Source organism: Equus przewalskii, chromosome 3 (assembly GCF_037783145.1).
Source record: "Equus przewalskii isolate Varuska chromosome 3, EquPr2, whole genome shotgun sequence".
Classification (NCBI taxonomy): domain Eukaryota; kingdom Metazoa; phylum Chordata; class Mammalia; order Perissodactyla; family Equidae; genus Equus; species Equus przewalskii.
The window spans coordinates 29,524,986-29,544,169 of NC_091833.1; the positions used below are offsets into that span (position 1 = coordinate 29,524,986).

At 42.7% G+C, this 19,184-nt stretch overlaps 1 protein-coding gene across 5 annotated transcripts in view; it reads left to right on the forward strand.

Annotated features, from left to right (window-relative positions):
• The window catches only part of HSD17B2 (hydroxysteroid 17-beta dehydrogenase 2), a 62,800-nt gene extending 46,227 nt beyond the window's left edge, over positions 1-16,573 (forward strand). For 2 of the 5 annotated variants that reach the window (XM_008531072.2, XM_070612382.1), the window contains 2 exons: positions 8,352-8,489; positions 16,150-16,573. In XM_008531072.2, the coding sequence (XP_008529294.1) occupies positions 8,352-8,489; positions 16,150-16,502 (491 nt within the window). In that variant the 3' untranslated portion in view covers positions 16,503-16,573. The remainder of the gene's footprint in view (positions 1-8,351; positions 8,490-16,149) is intronic. The other 3 variants (XM_008531074.2, XM_070612383.1, XM_070612381.1) reach the window with 2 other exon arrangements.
• Positions 16,574-19,184: the final 2,611 nt, after the last annotated feature.

Sequence of the window (19,184 nt, forward strand, 5' to 3'; positions counted from 1 at the left end):
TGCACTTTGGTTTTTTCGTCTTCTAAAATAGAGTTGATGAAGATAATAATAGAACCTACATCCCAGGACAGTTGTGACCACTAAGTACATTTAGAGCTGATGTTCAAATACTCAGAGCAGTGCTTGGAATATCGTAGACATCTAATAAGTATTAGCAATTATTATGAAGCATCCCCTATGCTTCAGGCATTTGTTGGATGCTATCAGATATATGATCCCGATAATCCTGCAGAGTAAGTATTAGTATTCTCATTTTGTAGTCTTGAAAACCAAGGTTCAGAAGAGTTATATGACTGGTCCTTCAGTTAGAACCGGAATTTAAACTTTTGTTCCATGTTCTGACTAACCAAGCTACTGCCTCCACCACTGATTCAGCTGGATGGTGTGTTACCTCCATGTCAACCACAAGCCAAGAGCCTCAGGGGCTCTTCCCAAAGGTATCACCTCCGCCATTTTCCTCTTCCTACTAGCCCCACTGCCAGCTGCTTGCTTCGGCCTCACCTCTGTTCCCAGGGAATAGGGTCAATATAATCCACATCTAAATCCACTGCTATGGATGGGAAGTTCCAGGATTGGGGCACAGGAGAAACACCGCTTCCTTAAATTCTTCTCTAGGAGATGCACGAAGAGTCAACCACATTGTAAATATACCCTTCCCTTCCACCTCTCCTATCCCTAAAGAAAGGAACAAGAAACAAAAAAGAGTGAGAGAGACGTCATATAACTATACAGATAGAATCAGGTTTCAAAAAGGAGAGGAAGCCAGTCAAGTGGAGTGGAAGTAAACTGCCTGGGTTTTGATCCTATCTTTACTACTGACAATTGAATGATTTAGGATAAAGCCCTGAACCTGTGAGTTGCAGCTTCCTCATTTAAAATGGGGATAATAATAATTGCTTCTTCTTAGGGCCGTGATAAGATGAGATGAAATGGCACAGGTTTAAGCAGTAGCCTCACACCTGGAAGGAATAGGCTTAGAGACCCAAAAGCTTGCTTCCCCACCCCTGATTGTGACACTGAGTTACCTTCCATCCTGCTGTTCCCTGTGTTCACAGTCTAGCCTCTGGGCAGATTACCCCAACAGATCGTTACTTCCAGATTTGACCATACCTTCTCTGGGAGAATTTTATCCTCTGTAATCATGTCTATCATCCTTCCCACAAAAATAGAATAGCTCTTTAATCCAAATCCTGGCAAGGAAGTTGGATAAATATTTAATCAAGGATTGGCAGAATGGGGTGGCACCTCTTTGACTGTACAAAGGCCAGTTGAAAAATCTTTATGTTTGAGAGGTCTAAAAGCCTTTTCTGACCAGTTTTCCTTTTAAGTGATTACAGAATAAACCCCTGTGTACAGTTGCCAGCTGTGCTTGAATAAGAACAGTTGAAAACAAACCTTATGAAGCAACTCAGGCCTCAGGCATTTGGAGCAAATTGGGGTTTGAATCCTGCTCTTCTATTAGCAGCTGGGCGACCTGGGGCCGCCCACCTCACTTGTCTGCGTGTCCATTTTACTGTTTGCCAATGATAGGGTGACACAACACCTGAGTCTAGGGCAGCAATTCCTGACCTCAGCTCTACCGACATTTCAGGGGAGGCTAATTCTTTCCGTGAGAGACTGTCCAACGCATTGTAGGATGTTTATCAGCATCTGTGTTCTCAACCCACTGATGTGAGTAGAGCCCACGCCCCCGTGCTGACAAATCTTCAGACATTGCCACATGTCCACTGGGGCAGGGGTGGGGTGGGGGGCACAAATCACCCCCCGTTGAGAACCTCTGGTCTGGGCTGTGGATTTAAATGCATTGTGGATTCTGAGTGTTTAGCACAGTTATTGGTACATGGAAAGCATCCTAGGCAAAAGGACCTCTCTACTGAGATAAAATAGTTGCCCACCACAGTGAGCTGTTTAAAAGGCATTAAAATTACTTTACACCAAAGTAAGTGGCATCAGAGATTCGTACAAGTCTACAAATTACAGTATCCAGCGGAGTTCATGGTTCCAGCCTTGAGCCTAGCTGACAGTCCAGAGAAGCTCACTGTGGGATCATTCCTGGACATTTTCTTGCCAAGCTGGCTGCCTTAAGGAAATCGTCTGGCAAATCATTCAGCCAGTCCTTGCACCACTCAGTGCTGTGCGAGGAAGCCAAAGCTGAGATTTGCTTCCCTAAAACTCTCACACAGTAGCCAGAACTAGTGCAGGCAAGGGGAAGAAGGTAGAGCAAGATGGAGTGAATGTCTCTGTGCTGAGTTTTGTATCAGATGCTTATGCGCCTAGAGTCATTTAAATCTAATGTCTGCAGGATGCAGATATTAATCCCTTTTCTAGATTGAGCACACTCTAGCCCAGGATCACCCAGCCGGTAAGTGATGGAGTCAGGGCTGGTTCTGAGTTCCTCTCACTTTATTAGACTATTAAATAAGAACATACCAGGCAAACTGGAACAAAAAAACACAGACCCTAACTCTAGCATGTTCAACTGGTGATTAGGAAGTGTTAGCAATTTATGGCTGTCCCCTAAACAGCGCTTCTCAAACACTAACGTGTGTAGTGATTACCTGGGGATCTGGTTAAAATGCAGAATTAGACTGAGTCGGTCTGAGGGGAGCCTGGGATTCTGCATTCCTATAACCAGTTCCTAAGTGGATGCTACCAGTCCCTGGACAGCTTTTTCATGCTCCAGATGCATTAGAATCACCAGAAAGGCTACTTACAAACCACTGCAGGAAATCAAATCTACAATGAGATAACATTTCATACCCGCTACGACGGCTATCATCAAAAAAACAGAAAATAACACTTGGTGGGAAGGGTGTGGAGAAATTGGAACTCTCCGGAATTGCTGATGGGAACGTCAAATGGTGGGGCCTCTGTGGAAAACATTTGACGGTTCCTCAATAAGGTAAACACAGAGTTACCGTGTGACCCAGCAACTCCATTCCCAAGTGTATACTCAAGGGAGCAGAAAACAGTGTTCAAACAAAAACTTGTACCTGGATGTCTATTGCATTATTCTTCGTAATCGCCAGAGGTGGAAACAGCCCGAACGTTCATCAACTGACGAACTGACAAACAAAATATGGGCTATCCGTACAATGGAATATTATTAATCCATAAGAAGGAGGGAAGCACTGATACTTGCTACAGGGTGGAGGAAGCTTGGAAACATTGTGGTAAGTGACAGAAGCCAGACACAAAAGGCCACATACTGCATCCCTCACCAGTTCTTCAATGCCCCGATAGATAAGCCTTCTATTTTGGAAGTCAGGTTTTCCCTGATGAAATGGAAATAAACTTACCAAGTTCCTGGCAACCTTTTGCCTTGCTGCCTTTAGGCAACAGGATTTTAACCTGAATGGAACAAACATAAAAATTCGAGAATCTAACTGGACAGGCTGTGAAGGGGTGCGTAAGGTCAGAAGACCTGAGACCCTGTGGCTCTTGGTCAGCCAGCCTGGGACACCTCCACTTTTTTCATCTCATCAGGGATCTTAGATACTAATATAAAATATTAATAGTAAGGTTGGATCTATGATGTTGAACCCTGCAGAACTGCTATTTTGTAGGTCAAAAATTGTCTAATACTGGCAATTTCACAGGGTTCAATATAATACAAAAGGCAAATGTGTCTTAAATGGTTGGTCCAAAGCATGTTTTCTATTTAGATTGGTAATGTGGGAAACGATAAATTCTCACCACCTGTCATATCATCCATAAGGCAGTACATCACCACGAAAGCACAGATGCAGAAATATGTGACCAAAACCTAATGTAACAGTTTAGGATTTAGTATTCAAAAGAAACACTTGGATTTTTTTCAAATACAGATTCTGATTCAGTAGGTCTAGGGTCGGTCCTATAATCCACGTAATAAGTATTGTGGGAGATCCTGAAGCAATTGTACTTACTATTCTAAGAAACACTGAACATAGGGAGACTTTTGGGCTATTGAGATATTATTGCAAAAACTTTGAGTAGCACTAAAGGAGCTAATAGGGAGCACTCATATGGAGCTTTCTTTGTGCCAGGCACTATTTTAATATACTAATTGATTTAAATTTCACAACAACTCTGTGATGCACGTACTATCATTATTCTTAATCTACAGGTTAAAAGACAGAGGCGTATAACAAAAAATGACTTTCCTACTTTTAATTGATTTTCCTAATCAACGGCAGAGCTGGGATTTGAGCAGAGGCTGTGTTGGCTCCAAAATCCAGCTCTTCACTGCTACTGTCTGCTAACCTGCCTTCGAGCTGGCCAAGCTTACCCCATCTACAGAACCCACGGGGATGTGAGAACAGGCCCAGCCCACAAACAGGGTTGTGACTTTGAACAAGTTGCTTTAACTTCTTTGTCTTTCTCATCAGTAAAGGAAAGGTGTTGGATTTCATGAAACTCAAAGTCACTTAAATAAGAATCAGCTGGTCATCTGTGGCAAGACAGGAACCAGAGTTGGCTATTTGATGCCAGGTGCTGTATTTAAATTTCGTCAGTTGAGCCTTGGAAGCCTTCCTTTTAAGTGACAGGGCTGAACTTCAAACTAGTTTAAACAAAAAGGGGAAAAAGAATTTGTTAACTCACCAACTGACTGGAACCAAGTTTTAAGATGGGATCATCTTCACTCTCCCCCGCCGCCACTCCAACTTCCCTCCTTAACACCCATCTCCAACACCACTCTCCCCTTTTCGCTCCTCTGCTTTCCTTTGCTTACCTTCTTCTATGTGGTAGCAAAATGGCCCCTGGGAGTTCCCATATTTCACCGTTATCACACTTAAGTAGCCAGGAATAAATAATAAAGCTGTCTCCCTTCCACCATCTGTATCAGGACTCTGGCTCAGTGTAGGTCACATGCCCAACCCCAACCCAATCTCCACCTCTGGGGGTGGGGTGGGTATTATGACTGGCCAGTCTACCTCTCTTAATGAGAAGGACAAAACCATTGACTGACGGCCTTCCTACCAAGACAGGTGGTAAGGGTGAATATTTCCCATAATGGGAATTATGTGAGCCAGACAAAAGCTTGAATAATGATGTAAGAATAATGATGATAACTGCCATTAACTAGTCTAGGTATCTCTATGCTCTTTCCCCCTATCCCGTTTTACTGAGATATAATTAACATATAACATTGTATTAGTTTAAGGTATACAACATAATGATTTGATATGTGACTATATTGTGAAATGATACTACAATAGGTTAGTCAACATCTATCATCTCTACAGTTACAATTTTTTGTGTGTGATAAGAACTTATAAGATTTACTCTCTTAGCAATTTTCAAATTTTCAAATATGCAATACAATGTTGTTAACTATAGTCACTATGCTATATATTACATCCCCTGAACTTATTTATGTTATAGCTGGAAATTTGTCCCTTTTGACCACCACCCATTTTGCCAGCCCCCCAACTCCCTCCTCTGGTAACGACCAATCTGTTCTTTGTATCTATGAGTTTGGTTATTTTAGATTCCAAATATAAGTGAGGTCATACAGTATTTGTCTTTCTCTGTCCGACTTATTTCACTTAGCCTAATGTCCTCATGGCACTCAAGGGCCATCTGTGTTGTCACAAGTAGCAAGCAGGACTTCCTTCTTTTTTATGAATGAATAATATTCCATTGTATAAAAAATATACCACATTTCTTTATCCATTCATTGGTCAATTGTCACTTAGGTTGTTTCTGGGTCTTGGTGCCTATAAATAGTGCTGTAATGAACATGGATGGTGCAGATACTATGCTCTTTTTTTAATTGAAATTTTTACTGAGATCATTGCTGATTTACCTAAAGATGTAAGGAAGAATAAGAGAGATCTTGTGTACCTTTTACCCAGTTTCCTCCAATGATAAGATTTTGTGAAACCAGAGTACAATATTATAACTAGCCTACAGCTAATGTTATAATCTACCAGTTTTGTTCAAATTTCCAGTTTTACTTGTACTTGTGTATGTATTTGGTTCCATACATTTTATCATCTCATTTTCTTTTTAACTGCATTGTATGGCTTTCAGATTGTGGTTAGATAGTTGAATTCAAAGCATGGTTTCATTATGTGGCTGGAAATGGCCAATGTCTCTACTCAGACTGCCCTTTAAGAAATCAGATCTGGTCATTGCAGTCATATTTTCCCTGTGTGGGAAATGAGCTCAATGTTTTACGGGGGGTTCAGGAAGAGGTTGCTGAAAGCTTGTTTAGAAACAAGGGTTTGTCTGACCCACTACGGACTGTAAAGTTTTGGCATAAGCATCCCTTAATAAATAAAGTCCTTAATAAGTGTTAGATGTGGGAATGAGGCATATTTTGTGGTCTCAAATGCTTATGCTGAAAACTTTAACCTTTGGATAGAGGTAAGACACAGGCAAGAGAACTTAGGGGTAGAAAGATGTCCTTCCATGGATGAAGCATGCCCAACTAGAAGAATAAAAGAGATTTTGGCAGGCAAAAGGAATCATTTGGAAAAATCTGAAGTCAAGAGAACAAAGACAAGCACATGTGCAAAACTAGACCCATGTTTGGTTTGGTGAGAATCACTGAAGGCTGGGAAAGCTGGTGGAACTGGGATGCATGGAAAGGTAAGACCAGGGCGCACTGGAGATCCTCTTCCCAGCCCTAGATAGTTGTGAAAATGTCCTGGGGGTTTTAGACAAAGCAAAATACCCATGAAATCTTCTCTGGCATTTGCTGAAATGTCTGTGGTCTCTTGAAGCCAGGTGGTAGCTTCTTATTTTTTTTAATTAAAAAAATTGATATATAATTGACATACAAAAGACTGCTTATATTTAAAGTACACAATTCAATAAATTTGGACATATGTATGTACCCAGGAAACCAGCACGACAATCAAGATAGTGAACATGGCTATTATCCCCCAAAACTTCCTATTCCCCTTTCTATTCCCTCCCCTGCCCCCACAGCATGTAACCGCGGATCTGTTTCTTTCACTATAGATTTGTTTGTTTTCTAGAATTTTAAATAAATGCCATCATACAGCACATACTCTTTTTCGTCTGGCTCTTTCATTCACCATAGTTATTTTGATACTCTTTCATGCCGTTGCACGCATCAAGTTCATTCCTGTGAATGGTTGAGTTGCATTTCATCGTATGGCTGTATCACCGTTCGTTTATCCATTCACCTAGTGGATGCTTCTTTGACCAGGGAAATCTTTGCCAAAGCTGGGAGCCCTAATGTCATGGGTCCAGTCATCCTGGGTTCCCCATGAGGTCCCCTGGGTGCTGTGCACCCTCACTATCTTCACCCCTTCACAATCTCAGTGTCTTCCAGTTAAAGAACACCAGGAACACATCCGTCTTCATTTCCTAGGGTCATTGTAACAAATTACGAGGGCTTAAAACAACAGGAATTTATTCTGTCACAGTTCTGTAGGCCAGAAGTCTGAAACCAAGGTGTTGGCAGGGCCACCTCCCTCTGAAGGCTCTAAGGGAGAGTTCCTCCTTGACTCTTCCAGGTTCTGGTGGCTCCAGGTGTTCCTTGGCTTGTGGGAGCATCGCTTCAATCTCTGCCTCCATCTTCACATGGTCTACTCTCCTATTTCTGTGTGTGTCTTCTCCTTTTCTGTTTCTTACAAGGACACTCATGATTGGATTCAGGGCCCATCCTAATCTAGGATGGTCTCATCTTGAGGTCTGTACCTTAATTACAACTGTAAAGGTTGTATTCTAAATAAGGTCATTCTACTTTTCTGGCTTCTATTGCTTCTGACTTCCATAGCTCCTCCTTCCCTGCTGGGCCAATGATGGACCCAGTGTATGGCTCAATTTCCCCAAGGTTCTAAGATGAGTGTGATGTAGGTGGAATAAAGAGCGTCTGCCCCAGCCCTACCCAGCCCTCCTAGAGTAAGTCCTTTCTTACACCCTCTTCCAGAGATGCCTCAGAGTTCCCCATGGTGTGTGTTACTCCTTGTTGCAACAAGTATTAAACCCAATTTGTTTAACTACATGTACTGTAACGGGTTGAACAGCGACCCCTACACAAAAAGATATGTCTACCCAGAACATTAGAATGCAGTTCAGCCTAAACAGGGGCAGATGCTCTTTATCCTGCCTCACTCACATTTAGCTTGGATGCTGGGAGAGATTGAGCCTTACACTCAGCTTGTCATTGGACTAACTGTGATGGAGCAGCCATGGAAGGCAGAAGCAAAGGAAGCCAGACCATGCTTGTGACGAAGAAAACATGCTCACCTGGGCACAGAGGTCCCTTCTCTGCCTTAGTCACCACTGCTACCAGTTCCTGGCATGCAGTCAGCGCTGTTTAAATACTCAGGAGATGAACAGATGAAAACATCTGACTTGATATTTTTTTTCTCCCATTATTCCTATAGCAGGGGTCCCAATGGAAAAGCTGGCAGCTTATGGGTCATCCAAGGCGGCTCTGACCATGTTTTCGGCAGTCATGAGACGAGAACTTTCCAAATGGGGAATTAAAGTCTCTGTCATCCAGCCCGGAGGCTTCCAAACAAGTAGGTATTTGAACCCAAGAGCCTGCAATGTTCGTCCTTGAAGGGATGCTGAAGCTCCTTTGTTCTGACAGAGCTCAAACTGAACCCCGCCCCCCCCCCCCCCCCGTCGTCAACCAAAGAGGTGTTGGAATGAGTGGCCTCTTTTAAGAATAGAGGGGCAAGGGCGAGGTTCTTCACTGTATGGTTGTTGCCCTGCATCATTCCACAAAGGAGTTAGGGTTTTTCTCATCAAAGGTTAATTTTTTTCTATTTGCTATACACACACACACACACATATATTTTTTTTTCCACATTTCTTACCTGGAGATTATCTGCCTTTTGCCTTTATCTCCTGGTGTTTGTTCAACTTGCAGGTCTTACATGGTCAAAATGGGGGAAAAATTCATAAATGAAAAGATGTTTATTTTAGAAGGTGACGTTATTGATTTAAACATATTTGCAAGGGATCTGCGAGTTCGGAACGATGGAGAGAACTAAATTTGGCATTCCCCAGAGTTCTTAGTCTGTTTACCTACCTTGGGATGTGAGTGATGCAGATGTGTTTTCTTCCTGACTTTGCTTTCTCCTTTTTCTCCCATAAACATCAGCACAAACTTTGCCTGCTCTGAGAGGGTAAGAGAATTTCTTCTCTGTCTTTGTGGCTAATACAGATAACACTTTCTTTTTATTTGGGGTCAGGCTGGGCATTGCTGGCTGTGGAGTCAATTAGTACCTGTTCTTGTGGCACGAACATCATTCTATTGGCAGTGACAGTAACCAAATGTGAGGCACTGTCTTCTTCACTGTGAGCCCGAAAAGCTCAAAATGAAATGGGCTTCCCCAAGGCAAGACCTGAACCTCTCCCTCAAATGAAGCTTGGGAGCCCTCCAGAGAGATGTGTTTTTGGAGTTGGGAGGATCATCTCTCCCTCTGGGTATCAAACTTGGTATTTTCTTCCCTGTTCTATTTATTTGCTTTTGTCTTAGGTGACTTGCTCTAACTTCTCTCTTTTTCCATTTTTCTTTATCTTCTCTAGGATGTTGAGAAGAATAATAAAATAATTGCTTGGCTTTTGAGGTCTTTGGAGGAAGCCTTTTCTCCCCATTTTAGTTTCCTTTTGGTGCTGTAATAAATTACTACAAATTTATTCTCCGACTGTTCTGGAGGTCAGAAGTCCCAAATGAGTCTTATGGGGCTAAAGGTGTTGGCGGGACAGTGTTCCTTCTGGAGGCTTCAGGGGGGAGAATCTGTTTCCTGGTCTTTTCTAGCTTTGAGAGACCAGCTGCATTCCATGGCTCCTGACCCCTTCCTCCACCTTCAAAGGGCATCACTCCAACCTCTGTTCCATTGTTCCATCTCCTTCTTCTCAAGATCCTTAACGTAAACATATCTGCAAATTTTCCCTTACCGCGGAAGGTAACATATTCACAAGTCTGGGGAGCAAGACATGGACATCTTGGGAAGGGGCATTATTCAGCCTGCCACGCCCTTCAACATTATACTATGTAAATTTTTTGTAAACCTCATCTTGTTTCTTTCCACTTACGGGTGCACAGATCATTCCATCCCTAACTGGCAGTGACTGTGAAATTCTTCTTTTTAAAAAGTTTTCATTATTTTTTTTCAGGTGTACATTGTAATATATTTCGAATTCTGTGTAGATTACATCGTGTTCACCACCCAAAGACTGATTACCATCCATCACCACACACATGTGCCAATTCACCCCTTTCCTCCCCTCCCTCCCACCTTCCCCTCTGGTAACCACCGATCCAATCTCTGTCTCTATGTGATTGTTTGTTGTTGTTTTTGTCTTCCACCTATGAGTGAGATCATACAGTATTTGACTTTCTCCCTCTGACTTATTTCACTTAGCAAAATACCCACAAGGTCCATCCATGTTGTCACAAATGGCCGATTTCATCATTTCTTATGAATGAGTAGTATCCCATTATCTATGTATGCCACATCTTCTTTATCCATTCGTCCCTTGATGGGCACCTAGGTTGCTTCCAAGTCTTGGCTATTGTGAATAATGCTGCAATGAACATAGGGGTGCATGTATCTTTATGCATTTGTGTTTTCAAGTTCTTTGGATAAATACCCAGCAGTGGAATAGCTGGATCATAAGGTAGATCTATTCTTAATTTTCTGAGGAAACTTCATACTGTTTTCCATAGTGACTGCACCAGTTTGCACTCCCACCAGAAGTTTAGGAGGGTCCCCTTCTCTCCACATCCCCTCCAACACTTGTTGTTTCCTGTCTTGTTAATTATAGCCATTCTGATGGGAGTGAGGTGATATCTCACTGTAGTTTGGATTTGCATTTCCCTGATAGTTAATGATGTTGAGTATCTTTTCATGTGCCTGTTGGCCATCTGTATGTCTTCTTTGGAGAAATCTCTGTTCAGATCTTTTGCCCATTTTTTAATTGGGTTGTTGGTTTTTTTGTTGTTGAGATGTATGAGTTCTTTGTATATTTTGGATATTAACCCCTTATCTGATATATGATTTGCAAATATCTTCTCCCAGTTGTTAGGTTGTCTTTTCGTTTTGTTGATGGTTTCCTTTGCTGTGCAGAAGCATTTTAGTTTGATTTAATCCCATTTGTTTACTTTTTCTATTGTTTCCCTTGCCTGGTCAGACATGGTATTTGAAAAAATGTTGCTAAGACCGATGTCAAAGAGCGTACTGCCTATGTTTTCTTCTCTAAGTTTCATGGTTTCAAGTCTGACATTCAAATTTTTAATCCATTTTGAGTTGATTTTTGTTCATGGTGTAAGATAATGGTCTACTTTCCTTCTTTTGCATGTGGCTGTCCAGTTTTCCTGACACCATTTATTGAAGAGACTCTCCTTTGTCCACTGTATGTTCTTGCTCCCTTGTTGAATATTAGCTGTCCATAAATGTGTGGGTTTATTTCTGGGCTCTCAATTGTGTTCCATTGATCTGTGTGTCTGTTTTTGTGCCAGTACCATGCTGTTTTGGTTCCTATGGCTTTGTAATATATTTTGAAATCAGGGAGTGTGATACCTCCAGCTTTGTTCTTTTTTCTCAGGAATTCTTTGGCTTTCTGGGTCTTTTGTTGTTCCATATAAATTTTAGGGTTCTTTGTTCTATTTCTGTGAAAAATGTTGTTGGAACCTTGATAAGGATTGCATTGAATCTGTAGATTGCTTTAGGAAGTATGGGCATTTTAACTATGTTAATTCTTCCAATCCAAGAGCATGGAATATTTTTCCACTTCTTGGTGTTTTCTTCACTTTCTTTCAACAATGTTTTATAGTTTTCAGTGTGCAGATATTTCACTTCTTTGGTTAAGTTTATTCCTAGGTATTTTATTCTTTTTCTTGCATTGTAAATGGGATTGTATTCTTAATTTCTCTTTCTGCTACTTCGTTGTTTGTGTAGGAGTCAAGTTTTGACGTAATGTGTTTTTCAAACACCACCTCCTCTCCTCTCCTCTGAAGAATATGACCCACCTCCCTTATACCCCCCGAGGTGATGGCCATTCTCTCTCTCCTCCCTGAATTTTTGAACTCTGGGCAGGTGCAGACTACCCCCACGGCTCAGTCCTTAGTTCTGGGCCATCGAACATTTAATTGATGATTTAAGTGAAGACATGAAAAAGCACGTCTAATGAAAGACCACAAACTGGGAGGAACTGCTAACACATTAAACAACAAAATCCTAGAGGTTTGAAGGTTAGCCCAAACTCACAAGATAAAAATCTAAAGAGAAAAACTGAACTTTTTCTTGAAACATTTGGCAGTGGGGATCTCAGAGTTGTCCAGGAGGAGTGCACCTTGGTGCAACAGCTATTCTGGGAGGTAGACCAAGAGAGAGGCCTGGGCCATCCAGGTTGAGAGGCTAGACCAGGGCGATGGCAATGGAGGGAAGATGAGGTCCTGAGAGGGGCTTCCAACTTGGGGACTCCTCCCTGGACAGGGAGGAGAATTGAGGGGATTGAGGGAGAAGGTGGGTAGGTCAAAGATGATGCCAAATGTGACAGACTGAGAGACTGGGATAGAAGGTGTGACACAGAAAGAAAAAAGCCAGCCGATGGGTGGTATAAGTGGAAAGGATGAATTTGCTTTTGAAAATGGCAGGAGAATTGAGGGTTTGGTGACACAGCCAAAGAAAACTTCCAACACACAGATGTAAGACTCCATTTGGACTAGAGAGCTACCCTGTGGTTAAAATACAGTTTCGAGGATTCATCGAAATTGTTATAGATAGCTTTATGAGGGAACTGTTCTTATCAGGCACTAGCTACCTTCCATACATTCTTTCTTGATGCTGTTGATCTTATTTTTTTTTAACTGAGAAATAGATCATATGCACACATAGTTTAACAAATTATTATAAAAACTCATGTGCTTAACATCACATCAAAAAATAAAACATTGCCAGCACCCAGAAGCCCCCATGTAATCCTCTTCTCTTATAGCCCTCTCCCACTCCCAAAACATAACCACTCTCTTACTTTGTGTAACAATTGTGTATTTGCTTTTCTTTATGGTGTTACATCCTTACATGCACCCCTAAACAAGAGAGTTTGGCTTTACTGGTTTTTGAACCTTACCTTGAATGGAATCAATGTGTATGTATTCTTTTGCATCTGGTTTCTTTTATGCGACATTATGTTTTCACAATTCATCCATTTGGTGTGGATTCATTTTCAGTGCTGTCTAGTATTTTGTGAACATGCCACGATTGTTCTACTGTTGATGGGATATTTGGGTCACTTTGGACAATTATGAACAATTTAGCTATGGACCTTCTGGCACAGGTACTATGGTGTGTGTGTATGTGATAATTCCTATGATACATAGCCAGGAGTGGAATGAGTGGATCATAGAGCTTATCTTCAACTTTGCTGGATAATACCAAGCTATTTTCTAAAATATTGTTCCAATTTATGCGCACACCCTTTCCATGTAGGTCTTAATCTGCACCACAGCCCTTGAGGGATAGGTTTAATTGAGATCATTCACCAGGTAAGGACACTTGGGTGGGGTAGGTGATATATACCCCAGTGTGAGTGTCGGGCACACCATGACAGCAAGGAATTTGAAACCACACCTCTAAGTGCAGTGCCCAATTCTTTCTTTTATACCAGGCTGCCCTCAGTTTAAAGCTGATATTTGATGGGCTCTCTGAAGGCAAGAGGCTAGACAGTGGAGGGCTGAGAACTCAAGTCTGGAGAGGGACGCTTGAAATGGGGGACAAGGAAAGGAATCTTCGGGGACACAAAGAGCTTCTAAATACATTCAAGGAGACATAGTTGACTTTTTAGTGCCCTGCAATAAAAATAGCTAAACAGACTGTATGCTTAGCAGATTTTAAGGACTTTACATGCGCCATCTCACTTAAACCTTGCCTATCAGTTAGGCAAGATATTCCCATCTCCGAGGGAGAAAATGAGGCTCAGAGAAGTTAAGGAATTTCCCAATCTACAGAGCTGATATGAGTCAGAGATAGGATTTGGATCCAGGCCATCTTAATTTCATTGTGTGTAGCCCCAAAGTGGCAGGGGATGGGTGAGTGGGCGTCAAAAGTAGTAGATGAAGGTTGACGTAAGGCTGGTGGCTTTATCACCAATAAAGAGAGCTTTGGGGACTCTGGACAGGGCACCCACAGGAGTACGTAGAAAGTTCATGAGGTCTTTAAAAGAGGGAGGAAGTGAAGAGGAAAAGGAATGGCCCAGCCTGTGAAAGCAGAGACTGGGGGAGACGTGGCTGGAGGAACAATAGTTCGTGCCAACTTGTATTTCAAGACCTGGAAGCCTCCAGAGTAATCGTCAGGGTAATCATTGCGCCTTCATGAAAAGACTTGAGCAACTGAAACTCTGTTTGCATTCCATGAGTATAATTGGGTTTCTCTGGCTTACATTTCACTGCGAGGCTCCCCCACAGTCCTGATATCCAGGAGTCACCCCAGCTTGCAAACAAAGGCTCATCCCCACAGCACCCCTGAACATCACACACTTTGCAGGAGGGAGTGTGGGTGCTGCAGCCTTTCTGGAAAGTAATCTGGCAGCAGCTGTTACAATTCAAGATGAATGTGACTTTTGACCAGGCAGCCACACTTTGGGGACTGTAGGCTGCAGAAGTAAATGCTGAAATACAACGGGATATTGGTGCAAGGCTGGTTTGGGCAGCATCACCTGAAATGGTAAACCTAGGAACAGCTAGAAAGTCATTCGATAGAGGGAAGGTTGACTAAAACCTGTTCAGTGGGAAATTCTGCTGCTCTGGCTTGAATCTATAGCCATTGACCAGGAGGCAAGCCTGTCACTTATTACTAAGCAAAAAACCAAACAAAAACCAAGAAAAAGAAAAAGAAAAAAAGGGCATTTCTGAAAAATATATATAGTATGGTCCTTTTTGGGTTTTGTTTGTTCCTGGTAAAATAAAATTAAACCAAAGCCTTCTATGTGTATATATGTTCGTATGAACAGGAGGACACAGAAATGTGAAAGGACACACAAGACTGTTACTTCCCTCAGAAGAGATTACTTTTAAAAACATAGACATCTGTTTATTATGGACTTTATACGATGAGCAAGCTTTGCTACTATATTTTAAAGTAAATATATATTATTAAACTTTATATAATAAGCAAGCATTACTTCTATATTAAAAATATATTTATATATATGTATATTTGTTTTTGGTGAGGAAGACTGTCCCTGAGCTAACATCTGTGCCAATCCTCCTCTATTTTCTATGTGGCACACTGCCACAGCATGGCTTGATGAGCAGTGTATAGGTCCGTACCTGGGCTCCAAACCTGCGGACCTCAGGCTGTCAAAGTGGAGTGCATGAACTCAACCATGACACCACGGGGCAGGCCCCTATATTTATATATTCAGTCATATATAATTTATATATTAAATTTTAAATGTATATTTAAATTATATTTAATATCTGTTGTCTAAAATTAAATTACATTATATGTATTAAATAGATAAATGATAGTTAACATTATATATTTAATTTTACACATAGAAGCAGGCATTATTTCTATATTTTAAAAAGTTATTTGTCTATACGTATATGTGTCTGTATGTACATACATATTTCATACATAACATATTGTATACATTATATTTTATATTGTATATAATAGTCGTGAAAAGACATTTTCTAGAACGTTTGTGGCAGCGCTATTTGTAAGAGCCCCAAGTGAAAACAATGCAAATGTCCATTACAATATATTGGATAAATAATTTATGGCATATTTACACAACGGAAAACGCTGCAGCAATGAGAATGACCACACAATACATGGATGGATCTCTTAAAGTCAAGTCAGATTCCATTTATATAATGTCCAAGGCCAGGGGAAACTACTCTGTTCTGTCAGTCGGGACAGTGGCTCCTGGAAAGGGGGCTGGAGGGGGCGGGGACGCTTGCAGACTGGTCCTGTCCTTTTCTTGATCCAATTGCGGGTTCCATGAGCTATTTAGTTTGTGAAAACTCAGTCATCTGTGCACTTTTCTGTATGTATGTTTAAAAATATATAATAAATACCATTCTAAAGTACATATTTTAAAAGGCGTCTGGGAACGCCTGTCAGCGGCAGCCATCACAAGGGCCTGCCTCCCTATTAAGGGTCAGACACGCCTATTCTGGTCATTCCAGCCTCTGAGCCTCCCTTTCCTCTTGCGTCCCAGATATCGCAGGCACGAGTGAAATGCAGGACAAGCTGGAGAAGAACCTCTTGGACCACCTCACCCCGGACGTGCAGGAAGACTACGGCCAGGACTATATCCTCGCAGAACGGAATTTTCTCAGTGTATTGAACGTGAAGTCTCAACCAGATGTCTCCCCGGTGCTCCGGGACATCCGGCACGCCATCTCCGCTAAAAGCCCCTTCGCCTTTTACGCACCGGGGAAGGAGTCTTATCTGTTCCTCTGTTTTGCTTCCTTTGTCCCTACTTGCGTATTTGATCTTTTTCTCAAGAACGATGGACAGAGCATGCCCAGAGCTCTAAGGATGCCTAACTGGAAGAATAAGGCCATGTAGACAAATAAGCGCCCAGTGTTATAGACGAGGGAAACCCGAGCTTCCCATTAAAGTTGTGGTTTCTACCTTCACTCTCTGTGAACTCTGTTGGTTGAGTAGCACTTAGCGGTGAGAAGGCTGGTGGGTGTAAGCGATCACCATGGAGAGTGTTGAGTGCCTTCTCTGCACTGGATATGTTTCATATATTCTCTCATCTAGTTCTCATTAGAGAGCTGAGGTAGGTATCTTCACCCCTTCTAAATAGCTAAGGGAATTAACGATCAGAGAGGTTAAGTTCCTAGTTCATTGTCACACAGCTAGCAAAAGGCAGGGCTGGGATTGAAATCCAGATTGGACTCCACTGCCTGCCAGGAGAGGAGGAAGAGAAAGAGAGATAAAGAGAAAAAAGAGAGAGGGAAGGGAGAAAAGGAGGAGGAAATGGCAAGGACCACAGTCAAGCAGAGTCTGTCTCATTGTGCCTTGATATCCCGCTGTGACTACCGCATCCAAGGTATTGGATCGTCGTACATAATCAGTGCTCTGTGTACCTCCTCCAGGGTCCCTGGAAATGCTAGGATGAGGTCTTCCATCTCAAGTACCCCAGAGGCCTCTTGGCAGACCAAGGGCATGTGACTGACTGGCTAGTTTGGCATCCATAGTAACCATCCCTGTTGCCTCCATCTGAGCATCCGAGGATGGAAAAGCCAGTGTTGTTATCGGGAGAAGCCCTGGTGATGGGAACGATGTCAGGTATTGAAAGAGATGTGGCCAGATTCACCTGGAGGAGGGAAACGAGGAGGAGCTGATGAACAGAGTGGGAATAAAAGGAACCAGAAAAAATCCCAGCTTGACACAAGGGAAGCAGAGGTCCAGACACCTGGCTCGCTGCAAACCTCTCTTTGTCCCATTTCCTTTCTAGAACGTGCAGCTTCTTTTTCTATTCTCCAACCTCATGGAGATTTGGGAAAGGTAGAAAAACTGACAGTGGTCTACAGTTCCCCCCACACTCACAAATAATAGATAACAATATCGTGAGATAAATAGTTATGAAATTATTAATATGATCCATTTTCAATGGCTGGTCATGCCGACTTCCCAGGGGTTCTCCACCATCGCTTTAGGGGCAGAACAGAAAGAAAAGAAAAAAAATCAAGGTTTAAGTGTTGATTTCCAAAATAGGTACTTTTTGGAGATAAGAGTTATCAAGATCAAACTTCCATTTGCGTGATTCAGACGCTGTTGAAACAGCCAAGGGTTTGTACCTGCCTGCAGTTTGGAGTCTGGAAGCAGACTGAGGATTGTGTGTTTCACTGTGAGTCAGTGGTTCTCAAGGTGTGGTCCTTGGACCTGCACATCAGTATCACCTGAGAACGTATGAGAAATGCAGATTCTCAGGAGCCAACCCAATCCTATTTCAGGTTCCCACGGCTGCTGTAACAAATTACAAAAGACCTAGCAGCTTAAAACAACGTACATTTATTATTTTACAGTTCTGGAGGTCAGAATTCTGAAATGGGTCTTACAGGGCTAAAATCAAGTTGTCAGCAGAGCTGTGTTTCTTCTGGAGGCCCTGGGGGGGAATCCATTTCTTGCCTTTTCCAGCTTCCAAAGGCCTCCTGCATTCGTTTGCTTGTGGCTGTATCACTCTAACCTCTGCTTCCATTGTTTCATCTCCTTCTCTGACTCTGACCCTCCCTTTTATATGGCCCTTGTGATGACATCGGGCCCATACAGATGATCCAGGATAATCTCCCCATCTCAAGATTCTTAAATTAATCACTTCTGCAAATTCGCTTTTGCCATGTGACGTCACCTATTCACAGGTTCCAGGGGTTCCTGTGCCATTATCATTATTAGGGACCATTCTTCTACTGACCACGCCTACTGAATCAGACACTCTGGGGGCGAGCCCAGCAACTCGTGTCATAATGAGCCCTCCAGCTGATACACACCCAAGTTTGAGAACCACTGCTCGAAACTGTAGAGTAAGCAGGTTACATGCTATGTGGTCAGGCCACAGAAGGAGGAGGAAAGCTCTTCGAGGACAGTGGGAGAGAGCTGGAGACATCAGGTTGAGACCTGAGTGTGGGGCCTACTTTCTGCTCTGCAGCCCCTTAGGGGTTGAAAACTCTGTGAGGCACGGGGAGAAGGTGCTGAACAGAGACAGATGAGTCTGAGGATTCCAGATCAGAGAAGCTCCTACTGGTTTTCCGCAGGAGTGCGTCCACACTATCTTGGGGTTACCTCGAAGGGAAAGAGACCCCAGGTGACCTATTTAGCTGGAGAAGGGCTGACAGCCTCTCACCACCACTCCCGTCATGATGCCCTTGGGTTTGAGTGGGAGTAGAGAGGTCTGGAAAAGTTGCGGAGGCTCCCAGAGAGAGTAGGGAAAAGAGCTGGGAATGAAGACCCACAGCATCTTCAGGGTGGGTGGGGGGATGCCGTAGCAGAGGCCACTGGGTGGGCACCCTGGAGCTGGGGGCTGAAGTGAGGAGGAGAAATCCAACTGCAAGCCAGTCAAGACGAGACAACGCTGCTTCCTCAGTGCTGGGGAAACACACCAGCCCCTAGGAACCTAGATTCTGAGGAAAAGGGCAAGGAAAAGAGAAGCAGAAGGGGAGAGAATCTTGAATTCCACCACACATTCACCTGGAAGACCCAGTTTTAAACCAGAGGAGACTAAATTAACTGGAAGTATTAATA